The sequence below is a fragment of the Plutella xylostella genome, chromosome 18 (assembly GCF_932276165.1).
Source record: "Plutella xylostella chromosome 18, ilPluXylo3.1, whole genome shotgun sequence".
Taxonomy (NCBI): domain Eukaryota; kingdom Metazoa; phylum Arthropoda; class Insecta; order Lepidoptera; family Plutellidae; genus Plutella; species Plutella xylostella.
This window is the reverse complement of record NC_063998.1, coordinates 4,227,763-4,243,907: the sequence shown is the minus strand read 5'-3', so window position 1 is coordinate 4,243,907 and position 16,145 is coordinate 4,227,763. Positions and strand designations below refer to the sequence as shown.

Genomic DNA, 16,145 nt, shown 5'->3' with positions numbered 1-16,145 from the left:
AAACAGGTTAGTATAGGGCTGGATTAAAGCTGGGCTGGCTGGGTCATGAATTTTCTATCGATAATTCGGATAAAAACGGTTACCTCATGACTATCATGTAAACAGACAAACGAAACTGCCAAAATGACATTCCCATTTTCCGTATCGATTAATCTGTGTATTTTCTTGCATCGGCGCAAATTTTATTATCGGAATTTTAGATTATTTAGATTCAAACGTGTAAAAATGTCGAATTCCCACGAAAATAGTGTGAAAATTAACCCAGAAAAAGTCCCGTTGGATACAGACCAAGGTATATTAGAAAGTGAAGAGAGAAAATGGGGAATCCCACTGAAAGAAGTATATAAACATGGACTTGCATTTTACAAAGGTAATGTATTTGATACCATTCCATTTAGCAGGGATTTTATTACGAGAAATATCAATTTCAATACTTATCAACATCGAGATATTTAATTAATTAAATGTCTTTTCTTCTTTTTCTTATTATTGCTGATGTGTACTAACTATTTAGTTCTTTCTTAGATTTTTACCTACTTGAAGCTTTTTTTAAAGTTGTAAAATCGTTTTTACTACTGAGCCACTGCAAATTCTCAAAATACATTTTATTTACGTATTAGCAGTCTTACACACATCTACATTATACATTTCATGGCAATATCAAATATTTCATTATTCACCAGGTAGAGAACCACTCTATTAATTTGCTTTATTTGTTTATTATTATTATAAATTCTTTATTGCACATAAAAACATTGTGCAAAGGCGAACTTAATGCTAGTAGCATTCTCTACCAGTAAACCTTTGTTGATGTTGAGAAAGTGGTTGGTAGTGCGATAGGCTGAGAGTTTATATAAACTTTAATATTTAAAAAGTGAGCCAAGACGAGTGAGTGTGCCAAAGTGGAGAAGTTTAGAAATACATACTGAACTCTCTGAAAAATATTTTAAGCTGCAGGCTGTAAGTGCTGTTTTATTTGCCTATACCTATGTGTACCACAGACCACACATACACACAACACAACCCATCATGATTATTATACACACATACATAGGCGTTCATGACTGAGGTCACCAATATTAAGGGCCAGCTGAAAACCAGCACTGTGGCCTCTTTGGCCACAGCATATGCTGAGCTGGTGCCGATTTGACGCTCTGGACAGCAACCTAGTTTGTTTGTTTGTATTATGTTGTATTATTCCTGTATTGGTATTTTTGTGTTGTATTCTTTTCTTTCTTTTTTCTGTTTTTGTTGTTCATTGTGTCAAATAAATGTTTTCTTTCTTTCTTTCTTTAAAATTTGCTAGCCTAGCAAACTAACTAATGTATGTTTAAACTTGCATGCAAAAACGCTTACTGAGTCCCTCATTCTAATAATGAATTTGAGCATCTGTGAATGTAAACAGTAGCTAAGAGGTAGAAGTTGGTTTAAAACAAGTTTGAAGATGCTATAATTGATCCACAGTGAATAAAAAACTGAAATTAAGAAGTTATCTACACTTCTTAATTTCAAGAGAAAGTTTTCAACTGAAACATTTTAAAATCATTTTTATTAACAGACAAAGACGGCAAAGCTGTCCACCTGAGTTATGAAGACAGACTGAAGCTGGTGGCGTACACACAACAAGCATCCCACGGACCACTGGATGTGAACTCGGCATCCCCGCTGGGAGTCTTGGACGTGATTGGTCGGGACCGCCGGGCCGCATGGCAGGCTCTGGGACAAATGTCACATGTGCAGGCTATGGCAGGGTTCATACACACTTTGGACAGGTACAGCTATTTGATTTTTTTACTAGGTTAGCTAAAGTCTAAATGGCTAAACTAAATACTATCATAGTAGGTAATCCATACCAGACCTTGAATTTTGGCCATGTATACTGGTCTCAACGTTATTTTTTATATTTCAGACTCTGCCCCCTTTTCAAGCCAACCATTGAAGCTATTCAAAAGGATTTAGAAGAAAAGAAAAACCAAGAGTATGTTTCTTTCATAACTTTATTTACACATTAAATATACATCCATCCAATTAACATTTATAGTACAAAGAAGCAAACATATAGGGGAAACAATTTAAAAAATGCACCTGTTGGGAGTATTGATTTTGTACAAACAACACTGGGAATGGCCCTGACTATGTATGCCATCTGAACGATTTCCCTTTAACTCAACCTTGCTTTGTTTTATTATACATATTACCTTAGCTTCAGTATGTGGGGATGTAATTTTGACTTGGGTCTGTGTGAGTGTTTGTAGCTATGTGTAAGCTCGGAAATGGATGAGTTGCATCAAATAGTACAGCAGTTTTAAACTTATAATCTCATTTGTTGATCTTTGTTTATCAGTACCATAATCTTGAAATTTGGTATTCAAATGTACTGAACTCTATGAATTATTTATAGAATCAAGCAAATGGAAGAGAAAATGGCCGACATAGAACTACAGAACAGAATAACAGCTGAAGAGGAGAAGCAGCTCACTATCAAACAAACAGAGGAACAACAAGTGTAAGCTATTGCTAGACCATTTATTTACTTCAATGACCACAGATAACACTAGTTTAGTTTAATTTTTTAAAATTAGATAAGTCCCTCTCGAACTAACATATTTACTAGCCTACCCTGTAACAGCATGTTATTACTGCAAAGTGTAGACAAAAATGAGAACTCACATGTAGAAATTGTAGAATACAATGAAATCTACATACAGACATACAGTTTATATTAGACACAAAATACTTTGTACTTGTTTGTGTTTGCAATATTTATCTGGCACTCAACAGCTTATCAGTGCAACCACTTAACAGTACTTCCATTTAACTAATACAGTGCTTCATTGCAGGCAAAGAATAAAGGACGCACTTAACGCACAAACCTACGATCAGTTCTTGAATTACGCGCAACAACAATACCCGGGCAACTTCGACCAACAAGCCATCCTCATTCGCCAACTTCAAGACCAACATTACCAACAATACATACAGCAGTTGGCCGTCGATCAACGTTTGGCCAATACCAACTTACAGACCACACAGGATTATGAGAATCAGACCGAGAAAGAAACACAGAAGGACTGTAATCTGAATGAGACAGAGATAGTTGGCGATACGATATATGATAATTCCAATTCCAAGTAAGTTTATGTTTACTATAATTATAGGTACCTACTATTGATTAGCAGTGGGAGTTACAACCCATTTTTGAAATAACTATAAATATTTATATCTAACGGCTGTGAGGATTGAGAATACTCTCTCAGTACTTATAATTTCTATTTTCATAATTATACTACCATATTACTATTAATAGTGTTATTGTTATTAAGTGACAATAGCACACAAAAGAACCTTTCAACCAGTTATCCGAGTATGATCCTTTGTAAGTGCCACGGGCTTATCACGACATGCATAATGAATACATCAGTGGATGTTTGTACGTTTAAAAACAATTACATAAAACCTAGCCTCTTCAGTTCAGTCTATCGCTATATCTAGAGAAGTTAAAATGTGTATCTAATACATAAAACTTAAAGTGTTACGGTATAATTATAATTTAACTTTGAAGTTGTTTTCAAACACAAGGCTTTGTGACATACCGTGGTAAAAGTATAGCCAGTCAGATTAGGTTGTCAGTCGCTGACTGCTCAAGGCGCCGTACGTATTTAAGGTATACATGAGATACATACATGGTTTATATCTCACTCAAGGATTCACCTTTCATGCACTGTGCTGTGCTGTACCCGTGCACGGCACGGCACGTTAAGCCGTGGGTCTCGGTTGCTGCTTCGGCAGCAGTCGTAAAGCCTAATCAGAGGCCTTCGAGCAGCTTGAAGACATCTGACAGTCGGGTTGCCCACTTACCCGACAACTCTCTCAGCACAAGCTTGTGTTGGGACCCACCAACCCGCATGTAGGCCAGCGTGGTAAACAAAACCCTTGGAGTGGGGACGTGATGATGCGATGTACCTATTACAAATATGTATGTAATGAAAAAGATAAGTTCCATAAAATGTTTTTTTATTCTGTCTTTCAGATCAATGCAGACTTCGGAGAAGACAGACGTGACCGACGTTTCGGACGTTGCGGAGGCTAAGGAGGACGAGGATTCAGACGATGGTAAGTTTACTTTAATTCATTCACCCATGGCTCTGTGGTTAACGCTGGCTATTCTTTCATTAATCCAGGTTCGATTTTTGGACAGCAAAGGTATATATTTACAATGGGGCTTACATCATATTATTATGTATGAATTATGATGAAAGTTTTCGTTGCCATAAACTTCTATAAAACCTAGCTAAATGTAATGCCCGCAAGAGAGCATAATCAAATCTTACTTATCCCACGACATTGCGGCGTAAAATTTACATTGTTACAATCGTTTCATTTCTCCTAAGCTCCATTTCCGACGCGTCTGCTTATATAGATGGCTGACATGTCCAATTTCTATCGTATTTATTATATTATAGTCTGTATTTCTTCGTTGTTGCCGTCTGTATTCCAAATAAACGTTACCTCACCTCTACCTCCGTTTTCAGACGGCTTCCCGCCCGTGGAAGAAGCTCGTATGTGGACGCGGCCCGACGTGGCCCACTTCAAGCAGTCGGCGCGAGCGGGCGGCGGCCAGCTGACTGTGGGCCACGGGGAGACCGTCACACTGAGGGTGCCGACACACGAGAAGGCCACGTGTCTGTGCTGGGAGTTCGCTACCGACCATTATGATATAGGTTAGTTACTGAGTGAATGAACCAGGGAGTGATAGAGCGAATGAAAGATGGAGTGAGTGAATGAATGAAAGAGGGAGTGAATGGCTTAGTTTATGCTGACTAGGTCACGGGGAGACCGTCACACTGAGAGTGCCGACACATGAGAAGGCCACGTGTCTGTGCTGGGAGTTCGCTACCGACCATTATGATAAAGGTTAGTGAGGGGATGAAAGAGGGAGTCAGTGAGTGAATGACAGATGGAGTGAGTGAGTGAATCATCATCATCATCATCATCATAATCAGCCACTGCAGGACCTAGGCATCTCTCAAAGAGCGCCACAACACTCGGTCCTCGGCCCTCCTCATCCAGCCACCACTGGCTACCCGCCTAAGGTCGACGGTCCAGCGGGCAGGAGGGCGTCCCACGCTGCGTTTGCCTGTTCGTGGTCTCCACTCGAGAACTCCTTTATCGGTCCTACCACAACGGTTATCGGTTCTTCGGCATATAAATAATAATTTATTCAGCTCAAATATTAATAATGTCTAACGCTCTTCTACGAAAATCACTATGCGATGTACACTACCACTTTAAATCCGACAAGATCTCTGATTTCTATCGTGCCAAATTACCATTAATATGAAAAGACACAATACTCTTATACATGTTGTATTGTTAACTATAGGTAATACTAATCATTGTTACTGTACCCTATTATTTTTGTCTCTTTTAATCCGTCCATCCAAAGGTTGTCTGCGAGATCGCTTACACCTAATTAAGTTGTAACGATTTTTTTATTTATTTCTTGGTTTACAAAATAACAGTACTCAGTATATATCTATGTATTTATATTCCAGGGTTCGGTCTGTTCTTCGAGTGGAGCAAGTCCGCGACCAGCGAGGTCACCATCCACGTGTCGGAGAGCGATGATGATGAGGACGGTGATGATGACGGATACGGAGATGAGGGTATGGACACTGTTTTGAAGTTATACGGTCTTTTGCAAATATGGCCATTCGGTGAACTTAATGGAACTTCAGAGGTTTTGATAGCTTTATCTGAGGGCTAGCACGGGGCGCAATTAAGACGTGACAAAAGTTTTGCATCGCGTTCACTCACATCGCGCAGCCTCAAGAGCGAGCGCGACGGAAAACTTTTGATACGTCTTAAGTGATCAATTAATATTTTTTTGAATCTATTATGTCTCACTGCTGGGTAAAGATCTCTCGGTGGGTCTTCCACCTTAAATACATAATTTGCTTTACTTATGTATTCAATTATGTATTTAAGGTGGAAGACCCACCGAGAGATTCAATTATGTATTTAAGGTGGTAGACCCACCGAGAGATCTTTACCCAGCAGTGAGACATAATAGATTCAATATGTAATGTAGCAGCTCGGCAGGAGCTGGTCTGGATCACCGGGGAGCGACCCCTGGGCGAATCGACCTGCCTGGCCTTCCCCGAGAGTAGGGGTTGGGTGCTATATTGTAATGTGATATTTACCCTTATGACTAACGTCCCTAGTGCTTAGGGCTGGTACCTACCTAATAACTCTCAATTAATATGTACCGGGAAGCGGTCTTAGACTAGCTCAGCTTGACGCCGGCCTCTGAAGGAGTGCCTGGTCGCCTGGGGGATCTACAATGACCGTGAAGCGGTCCTAATTATCCTGATCTTGATCCTGAGGCCCCTGGAGGGAAATAACCTCGGTAGGTGTACGGGGTGAGAATTAATAAAGCCGATTAATTAGTGTAACACAATTGAGGCGGCACTGGACCCGCTTTATTTACAATCAAGTTAACTTATATATCTAAGGTACTTACAGCTTACGTACTTAATATTAACACACTACACAAATGCACAAATACTTATCACGATTATTGATATTTATATTGGTCGGGCCCTGAAGGGGCCTACGCGGATGTTCCTATCTTAATAAGGGGAAGGATACAGGGTACAGGAGGTCGGGCGAATATCGGTGGTGCGTGTGGACTTGTTCCAGGGTTTGTGGAGTGTATTTGTGTCGACAAGAATGTGGCTGAAGGCCGGTGTGTGTTCGGTGATTGTATAGTTCGGTACTTACACAGATGCTTTAAACTAGGCAACCCAGGCATCCATGTACGTATCCGGGGGACCTCGGTCCGCTAATTAGGCAGCCCACTGTGTCGGGTCTAGTCGGGTATACGGATGCTTTAAACTAGGCACCCCAGGCATCCATATATCCGAGAGACCTCGGTCCGTTGAGCAACCTACCTCGCGGGGAGACCGGTGTTGTGAGATTAGTGTGCGTGAATAGATTACTTGAATAGATATGGGTGCGGGGAGGGATCTCGGGAACGGAATGATCACTCGTCGGAATAGGAGGTGGCGAATGGTGCTCTAGCGGCGGTCCGGCGGCTATTTATAGGCGGGTCGCCCCGCGCCCCTTGTATTCTCCGGAGTCGTCTGTGTGGTGCCCCGCCTCGTCTCGCACACGCCGGGCGCTCTTGTGGCTGCGGTGTGAGGGTAGGTGTGTCGGACGGTTGGTTTGTAACGGCTCGTTACATTCTCCCTCCTCAGCAGAAGAATTTTTACCTGGTAAAAATTCACAGGTCATGTAGATACCTACAAGGAAAAATTAAGAGAACGGTGCATGTACTGGTGCATTTGTTTACAAACGGGTTCTTACTTTATCATCTGGATTCAGGATATATTTTATTTACTTAGATATTTATATCAGGTTAATTTTACACAGTATAATATTAGCTTTGGTAAAAAAAAAGTTACACGGTATTGTCCATGAGCATTTCATCCCTGCTTGGTGCCGGTAAGTTCGGACGGGAACGGTATATTATATTCGGGATTCTTTTCTACATAAAAAATGTGAATATTTTGTTTTTTTTCAAAACATGAGCAAGGATAAAATGCATGGATGGTTGGTTTTACTTACATTGTAGGCTATGTGTATATAACTTATTGTGTACTGATATACATTTTCCTGTTAATTACATTAGGTATACGGTTTCAGCTTTACGGTTTTAAATTGTTTACATATCAAATAAATTAAAATGTATACGGCATGTGCCCTTGCGCTGAAATTTACTCGGTCGGTTTGACACTTGACATTGACTTGACAACTAAAATTCTAACCTGTGTACGTTCACAGAGTAACGTATTGGGCTGCGTTCAAAAATTTACAATCTTTATTCTAAGTCTGAGCAAAATTTTACTTGCGACTTTGATGCAATAAGGTGGATGTTATACGTTTAACATGTCTGTGTGTCTATTATTTACTTATATCATTTATACTACGGACGGACGATGTAAAATGTGTGCATTTGCGTTTACATTTTTACCTATTTCTATATTTTTAATATAGATTGCGGTTTTTCAGTTGTATATTTATAATTAAATTACAAATTAAACGTAATAAAAATTTTACGGTACGGTACGGAATGACTAGGTCATAAATATACAAATGTTTTAACTTTTTACGGCTATTTGTCTTCAATCTTCATTGATTTGATTTTTGATTTTCAAAATTCTTTATTAAATATAAAAATTATTTAACATATAGTACAACTTATATAATTATACTATATTATAATGTTATCTTATACACTTTTTACGGCTCTAGCCATTTAAAGTTTACAAACAAGGTAGGTTTGGTAAATAACAATAAGTTTTATATCTATAATAAATACATTTGTAAGGTGATGAAAGTATAAACATATTAGTATAAAGTTTATTTTTAACTATGGTTTAACAATACCTACTTAGGTACTACATAAATTACTAGCCCACTAGAGCCACTTCAATCTTCATTATGTTGATGATTGAGGGTAGGTTTGGAATAATCGGTTCGTTCGGCATCGCATGAGTACCGCGGCTAGGCACATCTGGCGATGGGTGATGACGTCATCGGTAGGTATCTTATTGCTTCGGTTCGGTGGAATACGGTTGCGGCGAGTTTGATGACAATGATTTTAGGCGTTCTTTGTACTTTTTCATGTGATGAAGAACATCTTTGTACATCCCGGGCCAATAATATGTTTCGGCAATGCTTTTTAGGATTTTTCCCGTGGTCACGTAGCCTGTTGTTGTCGGTTCATTAAGGTGTTGTTCGATAATCGACCTTCTCTTCAGTGTCGGAACGCATAATTTCCACTGCGATTGTGCATTGATCTTGACCCCGTACGCCGGATTTACAATTCGTTTTTGGAGTGAGCCGTTTTTAATTGCGAATGTTGGGTCATTTTGAGGTGATTTTCGGGTTTCGGTCATTTTCCTCTCGAACCATTCTTTTCTTTCCTGGATTGAAGCTGTGTCGGGATATCTTGGTGGATGTTGTTGCTTAGGTTTTTTCTTATGCTTGCGGGATTTTGTCTTTATTGGGCCGTTGATTATATTATTATTCGGTGGTGTTGAATCATTTGTGACGACTTCGGTGACTTTCGGTGTATTTTCGGTATTGTTGTTCCAGACTATTGTGGCTCCTGCTTTTCTTAGTAGGTCTATACCTATGATAACTAGGTTTGGCGGTGAATAAGCTGGTAGCACGAAGAGTTCGTGTGTTAATTTTCTCTGCCGTATCTCGATTTCTGGATCTATTTTGAGTTTCACGTCCATGACTCTGCCATCTGCGACGGTTACTCGCATCCCTGTGACTTTTTCTGTGTCGGCGTTTGTCGAGTTCTCTTCATAAATGTTTCTACTGATGTATGATCTGGTGGAGCCTGTATCAACTAACGCTCGGTATGTGATTTTACCTATTTTCACGTCTTCGAAAATTCGTTGTTCCGGTCGGTTTTCTTCGGCAGTTATGTTCGTGTCTCCGAACTTGGTTTCTCTTCTGCAGCAGTTGCGCGTTAGTCTCCCGAGGACTCCGCATTGGCTACAGAACAGTACTTGCCTGCCCCGGCATTCCTTGTGTGAGTGGCCTGCTTTGCCGCAGTTCCAACAGCATGTGGTCTTGTCGTATTTTTCGTGAATTTTACGAGGTTCTGGTGACGTTTCTGGATGACTTTTCGGTGTCTGGCGGTGTCGGTCTGGTCGGTGGTTCCACTGTTGAGATGAGGATTCTTCTGTGATCTGCTCGTACTCGGCTGCCTGTCTTATTAATTCCCCGAGGCTGGTGAAGTCTTGCTTTTTGATGTAGTACTTGTAACTCGCGGTCATGTTCTCGTATATTCTTTCTTCTTTTTCCGTTTTGGTCATTTTTCCGTACCTTCTCATCAGGGTCTGTATGTCGGTCAGGTAATCGACGAAAGATTCACGGTAGTGTTGTTTTCGTGCGATGATCATCTCGAGCAGGTTCTTTTCGTATCCCGCCGGGTAGTAGAATAGTTTGAATTCTTTTAGGAAGTCTTCCCACTTTTTCCAGTTGTCAGAGTTGTTCCTGTACCATAACAGCGGTTTACCTCTTAGTACTTTAGGTAGTACCTGGAGTAATCGGTCCTGCGGGACGTCACCTGATGACGTCAGTTCATCCAAACGCTCGATGAACTCAACCGGGTCGCATGCGGTGTCGAACGATATATTCCATTCCCTCACGATGGATGACAGGTTCAGCTGGCTCACGGTTCTGGTCTGGTCTTCAGATGTCATCTCGAAGGTCTCCTCCTCTTCTTCTCTGATGTGGTCGGACAGCTGCTTCCTCAGCTTGTCAACGGTTAAATTTACGGTCGGTAGCTTCCTTTCCCTACTTTCCCTTATTAATTCCTCTTTACTAAGGTTATAAATCCAAGAAGTTGGCATTTGATGCTGTATATTTACCTAATATAAAACGGGGCCAGTTTGCAATCGGTTACTACAACTTAAATAAAAATGACCAACAAAATTTTATTTGCTCTTTACTTTTGAATTGTAATTTTTGTGAAACGGGGTCGGTCGGTCGGTTGTCGGTCTATTTTTAGAATGATTACGGGTAGATATTTAAGTTGAACGGTTAGTCAGTCGGTTGGTTATTTCTAGTGAATTACGTGTTATTACGGGGGGCTAAATAGTATTAGATATTAATGAGAATATGTGGATTTTTCGTTGGGCGCCAAATGTAATGTAGCAGCTCGGCAGGAGCTGGTCTGGATCACCGGGGAGCGACCCCTGGGCGAATCGACCTGCCTGGCCTTCCCCGAGAGTAGGGGTTGGGTGCTATATTGTAATGTGATATTTACCCTTATGACTAACGTCCCTAGTGCTTAGGGCTGGTACCTACCTAATAACTCTCAATTAATATGTACCGGGAAGCGGTCTTAGACTAGCTCAGCTTGACGCCGGCCTCTGAAGGAGTGCCTGGTCGCCTGGGGGATCTACAATGACCGTGAAGCGGTCCTAATTATCCTGATCTTGATCCTGAGGCCCCTGGAGAGAAATAACCTCGGTAGGTGTACGGGGTGAGAATTAATAAAGCCGATTAATTAGTGTAACACAATTGAGGCGGCACTGGACCCGCTTTATTTACAATCAAGTTAACTTATATATCTAAGGTACTTACAGCTTACGTACTTAATATTAACACACTACACAAATGCACAAATACTTATCACGATTATTGATATTTATATTGGTCGGGCCCTGAAGGGGCCTACGCGGATGTTCCTATCTTAATAAGGGGAAGGATACAGGGTACAGGAGGTCGGGCGAATATCGGTGGTGCGTGTGGACTTGTTCCAGGGTTTGTGGAGTGTATTTGTGTCGACAAGAATGTGGCTGAAGGCCGGTGTGTGTTTGGTGATTGTATAGTTCGGTACTTACACAGATGCTTTAAACTAGGCAACCCAGGCATCCATGTACGTATCCGGGGGACCTCGGTCCGCTAATTAGGCAGCCCACTGTGTCGGGTCTAGTCGGGTATACGGATGCTTTAAACTAGGCACCCCAGGCATCCATATATCCGAGAGACCTCGGTCCGTTGAGCAACCTACCTCGCGGGGAGACCGGTGTTGTGAGATTAGTGTGCGTGAATAGATTACTTGAATAGATATGGGTGCGGGGAGGGATCTCGGGAACGGAATGATCACTCGTCGGAATAGGAGGTGGCGAATGGTGCTCTAGCGGCGGTCCGGCGGCTATTTATAGGCGGGTCGCCCCGCGCCCCTTGTATTCTCCGGAGTCGTCTGTGTGGTGCCCCGCCTCGTCTCGCACACGCCGGGCGCTCTTGTGGCTGCGGTGTGAGGGTAGGTGTGTCGGACGGTTGGTTTGTAACGGCTCGTTACAAATACATAAGTAAAGCAAAAAACCTGAACAAATTGTTCAAATAGACATGGAAACATTTTTTTTATAACATACGGAATGTTTATAGTTACTTTAACTTTCTAGTAGGAATAAGTTTTGATGAATAACTAAAATTTCTAATCTGTGTCCCCACAGAGTACAACGCGAGCAGCGACCCGGAGACGGGCCCGCACTCGCGCGAGAGCAGCGCGCTGACCGCGAGCCGGCCGCCCGTGTCCGCCGTCGTGCCCATCTACCGCCGCGACTGCCACACCGAGGTGAGGCACACAGACTAGTCACTAGCTACTGTGAACACAGAGTACAACGCGAGCCGGCCGCCCGTGTCCGCCGTCGTGCCCATCTACCGCCGCGACTGCCACACCAAGGTGAGGCACACAGACTAGTCACTAGCTACTGTGAACACAGAGTACAACGCGAGCCGGCCGCCCGTGTCCGCCGTCGTGCCCATCTACCGCCGCGACTGCCACACCGAGGTGAGGCACACAGACTAGTCACTAGCTACTGTGAACACAGAGTACAACGCGAGCCGGCCGCCCGTGTCCGCCGTCGTGCCCATCTACCGCCGCGACTGCCACACCGAGGTGAGGCACACAGACTAGTCACTAGCTACTGTGAACACAGAGTACAACGCGAGCCGGCCGCCCGTGTCCGCCGTCGTGCCCATCTACCGCCGCGACTGCCACGCCGAGGTGAGCACACAGACTAGTCACTAGCTACTGTGAACACAGAGTACAACGCGAGCCGCCCGCCCGTGTCCGCCGTCGTGCCCATCTACCGCCGCGACTGCCACGCCGAGGTACACAGACTAGTCACTAGCTACTGTGAACACAGAGTACAACGCGAGCCGGCCGCCCGTGTCCGCCGTCGTGCCCATCTACCGCCGCGACTGCCACGCCGAGGTGAGGCACACAGACTAGTCACTAGCTACTGTGAACACAGAGTACAACGCGAGCCGCCCGCCCGTGTCCGCCGTCGTGCCCATCTACCGCCGCGACTGCCACACCGAGGTGAGGCACACAGACTAGTCACTAGCTACTGTGAACACAGAGTACAACGCGAGCCGCCCGCCCGTGTCCGCCGTCGTGCCCATCTACCGCCGCGACTGCCACGCCGAGGTACACAGACTAGTCACTAGCTACTGTGAACACAGAGTACAACGCGAGCCGCCCGCCCGTGTCCGCCGTCGTGCCCATCTACCGCCGCGACTGCCACGCCGAGGTACACAGACTAGTCACTAGCTACTGTGAACACAGAGTACAACGCGAGCCGGCCGCCCGTGTCCGCCGTCGTGCCCATCTACCGCCGCGACTGCCACGCCGAGGTGAGGCACACAGACTAGTCACTAGCTACTGTGAACACAGAGTACAACGCGAGCCGCCCGCCCGTGTCCGCCGTCGTGCCCATCTACCGCCGCGACTGCCACGCCGAGGTGAGGCACACAGACTAGTCACTAGCTACTGTGAACACAGAGTACAACGCGAGCCGGCCGCCCGTGTCCGCCGTCGTGCCCATCTACCGCCGCGACTGCCACGCCGAGGTGAGTCACACAGACTAGTCACTAGCTACTGTGAACACAGAGTACAACGCGAGCCGGCCGCCCGTGTCCGCCGTCGTGCCCATCTACCGCCGCGACTGCCACGCCGAGGTGAGGCACACAGACTAGTCACTAGCTACTGTGAACACAGAGTACAACGCGAGCCGGCCGCCCGTGTCCGCCGTCGTGCCCATCTACCGCCGCGACTGCCACGCCGAGGTACACAGACTAGTCACTAGCTACTGTGAACACAGAGTACAACGCGAGCCGGCCGCCCGTGTCCGCCGTCGTGCCCATCTACCGCCGCGACTGCCACGCCGAGGTGAGGCACACAGACTAGTCACTAGCTACTGTGAACACAGAGTACAACGCGAGCCGGCCGCCCGTGTCCGCCGTCGTGCCCATCTACCGCCGCGACTGCCACACCGAGGTGAGCACACAGACTAGTCACTAGCTACTGTGAACACAGAGTACACGGGGCACTGACAGATTCGACGAACAATAAAGGCAGGGACAGACTGATTGTATGTACGCAACGTATTGTAGCCATTATGCCCTCTAAACTACGAAACATAGGCCTACGAACACATTTGTCGTGCACAAAGTTGCGTGTTTGTGTTTACTATCTGTATTATAAGTGAGGTTGTTCCCGATGATATCCCACTATGAGAGAAGGATGTGCTATAAGTATTTACTGCAGTATCTAAACGTATGTGGCTGCGCCCGATATATTACCCTTTCCTTGACTAATACATTCAGTTTGCTATTCCTCTTTGTTTCACTTACACCTCGCGCTCCGATATAACATCTTGTAATCTTGTATATTTGTTGACAGGTATACGCAGGATCACACACATACCCCGGCGAAGGAGTCTACCTACTGAAGTTCGACAACACATACAGCCTGTGGAGATCCAAAACATTGTACTACAAGGTATACTACACACAGTAAACGGCTGATTTACCATGACAAGTATTAGCAGCGAATTTAACGGTCACTCACTGGAAATACAGGATTTCTGCTTTATTTATTTATATTTTTTTTACTATGCAAGTTATTCCGTATTTGCTGAACGTATAAGAAAGGTATTTTTAAGTTGTTTAGTTCGCAGTAAAAGTTATTGCCCGTGGAACATTTGATTTTTAAAACATCATCTAAAACTTGGGCTAAAACAAATATTTTTTTATGTTGATACACTTAATACATACACATAATTAAGTAAATTTTATTGATGTATGTAAGTAAATGTCTAATGTTGAAATATCATCTGTGTAATCTGCAAAACCAGCAGGCCTAATATTTACACGTGGAAAACCTCTTATTTACTATATTTTTATTACTAGAGAACTGCTGTATGTTGTTTTGTTAAACTTGACCTTAACATATTTAAAAAAAAAACATTTTATACGAGGGTTTTGTGACCAAAAAATATGTGTGATATTTTCTCACTTCTTAATTACTTATAACATTTATATCTAATATATTCCAGTCAGATCGTAATATACTTGATTATGAATATCGGTATTAAATACTTGCGCTTGAGTCACAAATTGTGTTATTTTATATTCGTTGCATAATGTGTTCAGCTATCATATAAAATTACTGTACTTTAAAATCTACGCATCACATTTTATTTAACAGACTGTATGTAAGTAGTAGGTACTTAATTGCAAAAGCACTTCAAAATTGTCTATTCCGTGTTATTTCTATTAGATATTTATCTTCAGAGTGAGGCGTATATTTAAACACATGTTTAATTGTTTAGTATACTGTTAGTGTGACATAGTACGATCACATTAGTATTACTGTGGCATTTATGTGTAGTTTCTAATCATAATAATAATCGATCGTTTTATGTCTCCCTATTTATTTTGTTTTTATATACCCGTAGCTGCCATTCATTTTATATGGAATATGTAGATATAAGCTACATGAAAAAGTATTAAACTAATAAAATGACAGTCAAGAATGTATGGCACTGTTATATTATTTTGAAAAGTAAATGTGATCATATTTTTATTTATTTAATACCCTATGTGTTGTTTTAATTTATCGTATTTTAGAAATCACTTGTCTATGTATTTTATAACTGTAATAAAGTAAAGTAATTATTTATGAAATGTTGTAAATACTGTGGTTTTATTTATCACTTTACCTCAATCCTTACATTGATCCCCCAAGCTTAAACCCCTTTGACTGGTGGTAGGTATATGTAGAAATATTTTGTCCTCTTGGCCGAATTTCTACCACTATGACCAATCTCATTGATCGTCATGTGGCCAAGTAGGTATTAGTAGCACAAGAGCACTCTCTGGTTAAAATCTATCATTACTATTCATAATCATAACAATGATATCTTATCTAGACTAACACGACAGAAGATAACATACTGCATTACTGCATAATATGCCCTTGCCAAGGATCGCATTAGAAATAAGGTAGAAGTAGGTAGGTTAATCGTCTGCGAACTAAAGTCAGCATGTTTATGTAGAAATGCCGGTCATAAGTGCCAAAGAACCGACAATAATCAATGGGGATTAGTTAAGATGGATGGTATGGTAGCAAGGCAACGGCATTCGTTACTTCAGTACCTAAAGCCGCTAATTTACTTGAGTGAGACCTAAAGCTAGCAGTAGAATAGTGGGCGGATGTGGATATTGACTGATGATGATGATGGTGAATAAACGCCATCTAGGCA

At 42.8% G+C, this 16,145-nt stretch overlaps 1 protein-coding gene across 1 annotated transcript; it reads left to right on the top strand.

The window, feature by feature from the left end:
• The first annotated feature begins 134 nt into the window (after window positions 1-134).
• On the top strand, window positions 135-15,576 carry LOC105380427 (Golgi resident protein GCP60). Its single transcript, XM_048627219.1, has 10 exons — window positions 135-370; window positions 1,559-1,772; window positions 1,910-1,978; window positions 2,402-2,506; window positions 2,841-3,131; window positions 4,031-4,113; window positions 4,533-4,721; window positions 5,556-5,666; window positions 12,048-12,169; window positions 14,282-15,576. The coding sequence occupies exons 1-10, from the start codon at window positions 226-228 to the stop codon at window positions 14,396-14,398; spliced, it is 1,446 nt and encodes a 481-aa protein (XP_048483176.1). The 5' UTR covers window positions 135-225; the 3' UTR covers window positions 14,399-15,576.
• Window positions 15,577-16,145: the final 569 nt, after the last annotated feature.